Genomic DNA, 9,347 nt, shown 5'->3' on the forward strand with positions numbered 1-9,347 from the left:
TGACTCTGCTCTCTCTAACACACTCACCCCCCTCCAAGCAGCCAGAAGCAACGCCAACACTAATGTACCCACCTGTATGCAAACTGAGTTCTGCTTGCTTGCATGTGCTGACTAGTCCAAACTAAACCTGAAAGTTCCTCCGTTGTTCTCGAGGCCTAACCAATCGATCACCGCCTCTGGTGTTCATCACATCAGCATGAAAGACGACGTTCTGCCGACAACCTGGCGACGGTCCTAACAAATCACCTTAGCAACAGCTTAGACTTTAGCAACAGCAGTTCCTACAGTCGTAACATAATTACAGTTTCAGATATGCGGTAAAAATAGTGTGAGTCAGATTGTCCGACACCCAACCTTTCCACTATATCCAGGAAGCTGACCTTGTGGTCTCCTTCAGCTCTTATGGTGTGCTTTCTCTCTCTCTCTCTCTCTCCTCTCTCTCTCTCTCATCTCTCTCTCTCTCATCTCTCTCTCTCTCTCTCTCTCTGTTTATCTCTCTTTCTCTCACTCTCTCTGTTTATCTCTCTTTCTCTCACTCTCTCTGTTTATCTCTCTCTCTTTCTCTCTCTCTCTCTCTCTCTCTCTCTCTCTCACTCTCCTCTCTCTCTCTCTCTCTCTCTCTCTCTCTCTCCTCTGTTTATCTCTCTTTCTCTCACTCTCTCTGTTTATCTCTCTCTCTCTTTCTCTCTCTCTCTCTCTGTTTATCTCTCTCTCTTTCTCTCTCTCCTCTCTCTCATCTCTCTCTCTCTCTCTCTCTCTCTCTGTAATGGAGGTTGATTATTTTAGGGACAGCTCAGAGGACGTATCTAACCTTCAGCAGAGGTCAGGTCTAGACCTTTCTGTCTGAGGTGTGTCATTCAGAGGCACTGGTAGATAGATCTACCTCCCTAGAATGTTCTGGAATATCAGCTCTCTCAGAGCCACAGACATGTCGTGTGACGTGTGAGGATTGAGGTACAGTATATACACCATCAAGATGGATGTATATTCTAACTATTCCACTTTTTCAAATAATGCTTGTGTCGTTGGCCTGACTGTTACTGTAGTAACGTTGGTCCAGAATAACCGTTGTTATTGTGAAAACTGTAATTAGGTTGAAGTTTGAATATTTCAGTAAAACCTCATCAGTACTTCAGTAATACTCAAGTAGTGTTTTTGTAGCGTTTAATTAATTCTAGTTGTATTTTCAAAATATTCCAATTTAATTTTAATATTACATCTTGGAGCAGGTAATTTTCAGTAGTATTACAGTACTAATTCTTTAGTATTTCAGTAACAACCCAGTATTATTTCAGTAGTGTTCTGGCAGTATTTGAGGGAGTAGAACTCGGGAAGACTCTATTTCCCAGGGTGCTGTGCGGTGGCGTGCTGACACAGGAAGCGTTTGTGTGGTCTGTTCACTCAGATGATGAGGTAACCGTGGGGAAGTTCTATGCCACCTTCCTGATACAGGACTACTTTAGGAAATTCAAGAAACGTAAAGAGGAGGGGCTGGTGGGCGTGCACGCCTCGGAGAACAACACGGCCATCGCCCTGCAGGTGAGTGTACCTGTGTGTGTGTGTGTCTGTGTGTGTGTGTCTGTGAGCCTGTGTGTGTGTGTGTACCTGGGTGTGCGTGTTAGAGAAAAAGTGTGGATAAAATGGGGGTCTGAAATATCTTAAATAATTGTAGTCAATATAATTCATTTCTGTCATGTGTCTTCCTGACTTCCTGTGCTAATGTTGTGGTTTATGATTCAGCAGGTCAGTTCATAATCAAACCCCCCCAGACAGGACTCAGTTGTAATAGTGGTGTACAGTATGCTGTTGTTTGGGAACCCTGTACATCCAGTACATGTTATTCCTATATCTAGAGGGTCTATGTAATATCTAGTGCATGTGAAACTCGTGTAGTGTGTGTGTGCGTGCCTCACTGTGTGTCTACAGTAATTATGTAGAGGGTCTGTTTCTCTCTCTCCACCCATCACTGTCATTAGGTGTCCCCATGTTCCACCCATCCCTCCATCGATCAGGTCAAACAGCTTGTTTCTGTTTCCATGTGACTGAGCTTGAAGGTGCTGCCTGTAACATTTGTGAATCCAGAATGACATTTTTTTTTTTGTAATTCTTCGAGTTCACGTTGAAATCGTGACTCTCATTTGGTGCTTCACAAAGTTCTAGGTTATTGATGTAGCACCAGATTTTTTTTTTATATTAGTAAAACATTTTTTGATTGGTACATTCTATTTAAACGCATGCTTTTGAATATAGCCGTAAGCTAACATTGATTTTATTGGCAGCCCACAATGTTACACTCTGCACCTTTAAACTGTTCTTGTTGACAGTAATAGTCCTCTATCTGTCTGTACCCCTTTTGCCATTTGGACACGCGCTCATAGTGTGTGGACTATGAGCGTAATCTAACCATTCAGTACGCATAGACAAGGTTTTCTTTTAAACGGTTTTATAAAGCAGATCTAACAATGCACACACAGATAATACCAATTGAAAAGGGCACATTTGTCTGTCTCTTATAATGTTCTCATCTCTCATAGTCTGTCTAGTATTGTTAACGTCAGGTTTTTACGTCAAACAGCAGAGGACGTGTGCTCTGATTGTGTGTGTGTGTATCTGTGTATGTGTGTTAATCTGCTTGTGTGTGTGTGTGTGTGTGTGTGTGTGTGTATTGAAGACAGGTGTGTGATTGCGAGAGACTTCTTGACTTGAAGGAGACTCTCCCACCAGCCCTTAGCCTTTTATTGTCATGGTTACAGACTGACTCTCCCACCAGCCCTTAGCCCTTCTATTGTCATGGTTACAGGCTGGCCTTCGCACACTTCATGATATTGGGCCGGAAATTCGCCGAGCGATATCATGTGACCTGCAAGATGACGAGCTAGTAGACTTTATCCCAGTTGAAGACGAGGAAATTTATAGGGTAACTGATTCTATATTACATGTCTGAGAGGGTAAATCTCCTGTGTTGTCCTTCACATGAATTAGTAATAATAATAATAACCACGGTTCATCACATATTATATAAAGAGTAATCGCTAATGGCAACAAACACATACTGCAGGTAAACAGGGAACTGCTCTTCACTATACAGTAAACCCCATATGTTCAAAATGGTATTGTGGTAACTTTTGTGGAAACTGATGACATCAAACTATTTAAGTAATCGATGCTATTTCTTTTATGAAATAGTCAATTATAATATCTATTAATTGATTCAATTTATATATTTTTTTTCTTCATTATTTATTTTTAACAGATGAATTAGCTTAATGTAATCAGTTTCCATTAATGTTTATTTTTGTAAACCTAATATCAGGGTTTACAGTGGAGAGTGGATGTACCCAGCCTTGTAATAATAGGCAGTTAAAACAATCTTTCATTTGCAGTTTTAATTTTGACCCCACATTTCAGTTGAGACCTACGAGCTAGAGTTAAGTGCTGCCATTCCACTCACATAACATCACAAGCCATGAACCAGCTTGTCAAATTATTTTCCCGCCCATACGATTTCTGAAAAGAGAGAAATACAGCAGCGAATACTCACACCACCCCCTGAGCATGTCAGCTGACCAGCCCTCATCTCACGTCAGCCAATCAGCTCTCCGATTCGAAACCCCGTGAACTTTTGACCCCGAACGTTCCCTCCCCGCAGCGTAACGGCGGCCTGTTCGGTAACCACGTCAACCACATGAACGGTGACCACCGGCGCTCGTCGCACCAGACCAACGCCACCCAGCGCCCCCTCCAGGTACAGCCCCCGCCCCACTATGCCCACATGGAGCAGCCCGTGGGACGGCTGTGCCGGGCCAGTGCCATGTCCCATCCCAACCACCACCACCATCACCACAACTCCTCCTCCTACGGCAAGTCTCCCAAGTCCACCAACATCAACCTCAACAACGCCAACAAGTCCAGCCTGCCCAACGGCGGGCACCGTCGCTACTACGAGCATGCGCCGCCCGCCAACGGTTACCCGGGACACCGTGGCAGTTACTACGACTACGACAAGCCGCCCCGGACGCCACAGGGACAAAGGTGACCGCACGCTGACCCTCAGCCATCTCTTGGTCGCTTTCGTGGAAATGGGTGTGTCATGTGTGATGGGTGGTAGGAGGCAGGGGTGTTTGTGTGTGTGCGTGTGTGTGTGCGCGTGTGTCTGCGTGCAGGGGGGAGGGTTGTGGGGTGTGTTTTGAAGCTTCGCATGATAACAAATGTGTCCAAATGAAACTCCTCCGTCCCCTGTCTGTCCACCCAGGGGACCCTCGTCCAAGTCCCCGTCCCCCCATACAGCGCTCTCCTGTCCTGTATGGTGTCACCACATGAGGCTTCGACACATTAGAACGCCTGGGCCTCTTTAGCATGCCACGCTACCATGTTACGGCACCATAAACGCCATAGGAGCCATTGTGTGTTCCATAATAGATATCCCACCTTAAACACAGGAATCAGCTTCCCTCTTCAAACCTCCCTCGTCCCTGGCTCATAGCTCCCGTGCCTTCAACTGACCAATCACAAGCTCCATTTTTACAACCGACCAATCACAAGGTCCATTCTTACACCTGACCGAAAGCGCTCTTTCTTTCTTTTAACCACCAACAGTTTGTTCTCATATCTGACTGTCTTTGGACTTCCATTTCACAAATGGTCAAATGCCTTCATTTGATGTGACGGATTCATCCCTTATTTTGATGTACTGTAGTTGTGGGGTTGACTGCTTTTTCGTTTCTGTCCAATCAGGAAAGACTTTACATTATGTAGATGTACGATTTACATTTAATATACATTGAGGTTTTTTTATGTACATTATGTTTGAGCTCAGCTGAGATTTTATGTAAGTATGTTTCAAACTGCATTTGAACTGCAATAGACCCACAGCTATAATACACTACCAGCTTTATCCTCTTTCTTCAGCGATACATATATAACAATACTGTATATCCTTCATATACTGTATGAGGTGTGTATATATATATGTCACCCTCCTCCCCCTCCCCACTTTTTCTCTGTTCTCCTCCTCCCTTTCTCCTGCCTAACCAAAATGCTTTCTCTCAACCCATCCCCTCTGCTCTCTCGGACAGAAGGCGCTACTATGAAACGTATGTTAGGTACGTCCCACCTCCCCAGGGTACAGCTGCGCCCGGGTGTGTCCCCGTCGTGGTCGCGTGTTTCCCCGACGTGGAGGGAACACAGCTCTGTTGGCTGGTTCTTTTTTACCTTTGTCTTGACCTGCATCCCTGCTGTGCTGTTGGTCCGTGTCAGAGCTGGCTACTCACCCCCCCATCCCTCCCCCTCTCGCGGCCCGCTCTCTCACACAACCTGGACGGTTGGAGAGGAACTGGGAGAGAGTGGGAGAGAGAGGGAGGGAGAGAGAAACTGAGAGAGGGGGAGAGATGGAGAGAGAGGGAGGGAGGGTGAGAGAGAGAGAGAGAGAGAAACTGAGAGAGGGGGAGAGAGTGGGAGAGAGAGGGAGGGAGGGTGAGAGAGAGAGAGAGAAACTAAGAGAGGGGGAGAGATGGAGAGGGAGGGTGAGAGAGAGAGAGAGAGAGAGAAACTGAGAGAGGGGGAGAGATGGAGAGAGAGGGAGGGAGGGTGAGAGAGAAAGAGGGAGGGAGGGGGAGAGAGAAAGAGGGAAGGAGGGAGAGAGATGGAGAGGGGGGGAGGGAGAGAGAAATAGTTGGAGATGGAGATAAAGAGAGAGAAAGAGGGAAGGAAGGAGAGGGAGGGAGAGAGGGAGGGAGGGAGGGAGGGAGGGAGGGAGGGAGGGAGAGGCCTGACTGACCAGACTCCCAGACCAGCCTTGCTATGTGCATGTGTCAGCTTGGAAGTTAGAGCAGCAATGACTCTGAGAGCTGATGCCCTTGCCTTGCCTTGAAGGACTCTTTAATCCTTGGAAATGTCTTGGGACGTTACCCATCACCCCTATCTACCCCTGTCTACCCCTATCTACCCCTGTCTACCCCTGTCTACCCCTATCTACCCTGACCAGTAATCCATAAAAGCAATTTGGTCACCCTCTGCTATGTTGATAAAAAGGGTGTATATCTGATATGAGACTGAATTACTGGTGTCTGTTATTTTGTCTTGAGAGCATTTGTTGTGGAGCGAGGCTCTTTGTTATACCTGGCTGACTGCTTCCGTCCCACCTGTTGTCTTGAGAAGGCTATGGTGGTATTCATTTATTTTGTAAACAGGCTTGTTTGTGTTTTTTTTCCATTTGAATCTTTATTTATCCAGGTAAAGTCTCACTGAGATTACAACATGTCTTCTCCAGAGAGACCTGGTAGACGAGGGCATTGTGTTGCAACGCTGCAGTGGCAGTGCATGGCCTTATCCCCCAGCCCTAAACCCCCTCAACCAGTACTGCCTCCCCGCAGTGTTCCGACCTTCCCCCTCTAACCTCTGACCCCTGACCCCTCCCAGGGGCCACGGGGGGGATGGACACCACCCCACCATCCGGCGCGAGGAGGAGTTTGACGAGGACCGCTGCTCTGGCGAGTACTACAGCGGGGAGGAGCTCTACGAGGACGACAGCATGCTGTCAGGAGACAGGTACCTCCCTCTGGACCAGGCCCCTGGCTTCTCCTTAGAAACGCTAGACGTGTTTGTGAGGTTTATCCGACACCGTAACCTCATCTCATCCTGGGCCAGTGATGCAGTAGTGTGTAGTATGGTAGAATGTCATGTGTAATATGTTAGCGTGTAGTATTGTTGTATGTATAATGTGTGATGGTAGGGTAGTATGTTAGTATGTATTATGGCAGCTTGTAGTGTGTAATATGTAGTGTGTAATATGGAGTAGGGTAGTGTAGCCAGTGGATTGGCTAAGCTCACTCCTCGGTTTAAGTACAGACCACCTGTGCCGGTGAGAAGCTAGCTTTTCGTTGGCGTAGCTAGTAGCGGTCGCTCTTGCGCAGTCGGTGGTGCTGAGGTGGAACCCAGCGGGGCGGTAGGACGTGTGTGTGCTGACGATGTAGCTCGCGTCTCCGTGACGACGATGTAGCTCGCGTCTCCGTGACGACGACGTAGCTCGCGTCTCCGTGACGACGACGTAGCTCGCGTCTCCGTGACGACGACGTAGCTCGCGTCTCCGTGACGACGACGTAGCTTGCATTTCCGTGACAACAGCATGTCACCCTGTGTCCAGGAGGTCCTACAAGGAATGTCTCGACAGGTACCAGACCAGCGACACAGAGTACGAGACGCCCCGGGGATACCACCACCCCGACAGTTACTACGACGACGACGAGCAGCCCCTCTACCACGACCCCCGGAGGTCGCCCAAGAGAAGACGACTGCCTGCCACTCCTCAAGGTGAACTCCATCTCCCAGCATGCACCTTAGCCTCTGGGGCTGGGGGGTACAGCGGCCCATGGAGGTCGACTGTAGTCCTGGAGATTGAAGTCACCCCAGTCATGGTCCTTAGTGATCTGGACACACTTTCACGCAGCTCATTCCTCAAACAGTATCTGAGATGTGTGTGTTTGCTCCCTCTAGTGGGGAGACTGTTCGGTGTTTTCCTGCATGGATAGTCACACTCACTGCTGTCCCCCATCCTCCTACATCCCTCCCCTCCCCCCTCAGATCACAGGAGGCCCTCCTTCAACTTTGAGTGTCTGCGAAGACAGGGCAGCCAGGATGAGCTGCCTCACCAACGCACTGCTCTTCCCCTGCACCTCATGCAGCACCAGGTAACACACACCTCATGCAGCACCAGGTAACACACACCTCATGCAGCACCAGGTAACACACACCTCGTGCAGCACCAGGTAACACACACACACCTCATGCAGCACCAGGTAACACACACACACCTCATACAGCACCAGGTAACACACACCTCATGCAGCACCAGGTAACACACACACACCTCATACAGCACCAGGTAACACACACACACACCTACTGCAGTACCAGGTAACACAAGTAGTCCCTGACTGGAATATCCTTTCCCCAACTCCTCTAACCGCCTATCAGTATCAGTGAGATAAGCCTCCATACCGCACAAGCAGGACGCAAACGTCTCCCCGTCTCCTAGGTGATGGCGGTGGCGGGGTTGGACTCCAGCCGAGCCCACCGCCTCTCCCCCACCCGCTCCACCCGCTCCTGGGCCACGCCCCCGGCCACGCCGGCCAGTAAGGAGCAGTCGCCCTTCTACACGCCGCTGATCCGCGTGGAGCGCTTGCGGCGGGAGAGCGCGGGCAGCGGCCCGGTGGCGGTGAGGAAGAGCTCGTGGTACACGGACGACCCGGACGCCCGACGCCCCTACTCGCCCCTACACCTGCAGGTGCCGCCCGAGTTCCGCAACCAGTACCTCCAGAAGAGAGGCAGCGCCACCAGCCTGGTGGAGGCGGTGAGTCAGGGGGGAAGGGAGTGGGGGGGGAGGAAGTAAGTCAGGGGGAAGGAAGGGGTTAGGGGGTTGGGGGGGAGGAGTTAAGTCAGGGGGAGGAATTGAGTCGGGGGAGGGAGGGGGGAATGTTGGTGAGAGTGGGGGGGAGGGAGAGGGGGTGGGAGATGTTGAAGAGAGGGGAGAGAGAGCTAGTAACTATAACTGTGTCAATAACACCAGTCGTGGTCTGCACCCCCCACCCCTCTCCCCCCACCCCTCTCCCCCCACCCCTCTCCCCCGTGCCGTGGAGCAGGTGTTGATATCGGAGGGTCTCGGCCGATACGCCACGGACCCCAAGTTCGTGGCCGCCACCAAGCATGAGATCGCCGACGCCTGCGAGATGACCATCGACGAGATGGAGAGCGCCGCCAGCCACCTGCTCAACGGCGGCGTGGCCCCCGCCCTTAACGGCGTCACCGTGTTCCCCGTGCTGGCGACGCCAGACTACGACGCCCAGGACCCCACGGCCAGCTACAGCGACGAAGAGCCGGAGGTGGAGCCTCGCACCCCGTACGAGGAGGACCTGGCAGACGAGATGATCTGCATCACGACTTTATAGCATTAGCTGGCTAACGGACGCTAGCTAACTGACTATGGTGCACGTCGCAGACCGCTGTTGTAGATGGATAGTACAGAGAAATGCATCTATTGGCTCACAAACCAAAAGAAGTGCCTTTTTTACCTGGGAGGAAATTAAAAAAAGGCACCTAGCATAATAGAGACGCATTGGCCCCGCCCACTCACGAATACACCAACTGCCAGGATGGAAAGTGATGTTTAATCACGGAGCCAGGCACCGCTATTGATGCTGGGAAACCATCTCCCAACCCTCTCCCCCCCCAGCCCCACCTCCACAACTCTCTCTCCCCCCCCAGCCCCACCTCCACAACCCTCCCCCCCAGCCCCACCTCCACAACTCTCTCCCCCCCCCCAGCCCCACCTCCACAACCCTCCCCCCCCCAGC

General features: G+C 50.4%; 1 protein-coding gene across 1 annotated transcript in view; it reads left to right on the forward strand.

Annotated features, from left to right (window-relative positions):
* The window catches only part of LOC134019529 (voltage-dependent L-type calcium channel subunit alpha-1D-like), a 72,628-nt gene extending 63,505 nt beyond the window's left edge, over positions 1 to 9,123 (forward strand). The window contains exons 34-42 of the mRNA XM_062460526.1: positions 1,261 to 1,539; positions 2,801 to 2,917; positions 3,650 to 4,032; positions 5,076 to 5,102; positions 6,418 to 6,546; positions 7,169 to 7,308; positions 7,579 to 7,685; positions 8,033 to 8,347; positions 8,637 to 9,123. Of these exons, the coding sequence (XP_062316510.1) occupies positions 1,261 to 1,539; positions 2,801 to 2,917; positions 3,650 to 4,032; positions 5,076 to 5,102; positions 6,418 to 6,546; positions 7,169 to 7,308; positions 7,579 to 7,685; positions 8,033 to 8,347; positions 8,637 to 8,942 (1,803 nt within the window). The 3' untranslated portion in view covers positions 8,943 to 9,123. The remainder of the gene's footprint in view (positions 1 to 1,260; positions 1,540 to 2,800; positions 2,918 to 3,649; positions 4,033 to 5,075; positions 5,103 to 6,417; positions 6,547 to 7,168; positions 7,309 to 7,578; positions 7,686 to 8,032; positions 8,348 to 8,636) is intronic.
* The last annotated feature ends 224 nt before the right edge of the window (positions 9,124 to 9,347 follow it).

This window comes from Osmerus eperlanus, chromosome 1 (genome assembly GCF_963692335.1).
Source record: "Osmerus eperlanus chromosome 1, fOsmEpe2.1, whole genome shotgun sequence".
Lineage (NCBI taxonomy): Eukaryota > Metazoa > Chordata > Actinopteri > Osmeriformes > Osmeridae > Osmerus > Osmerus eperlanus.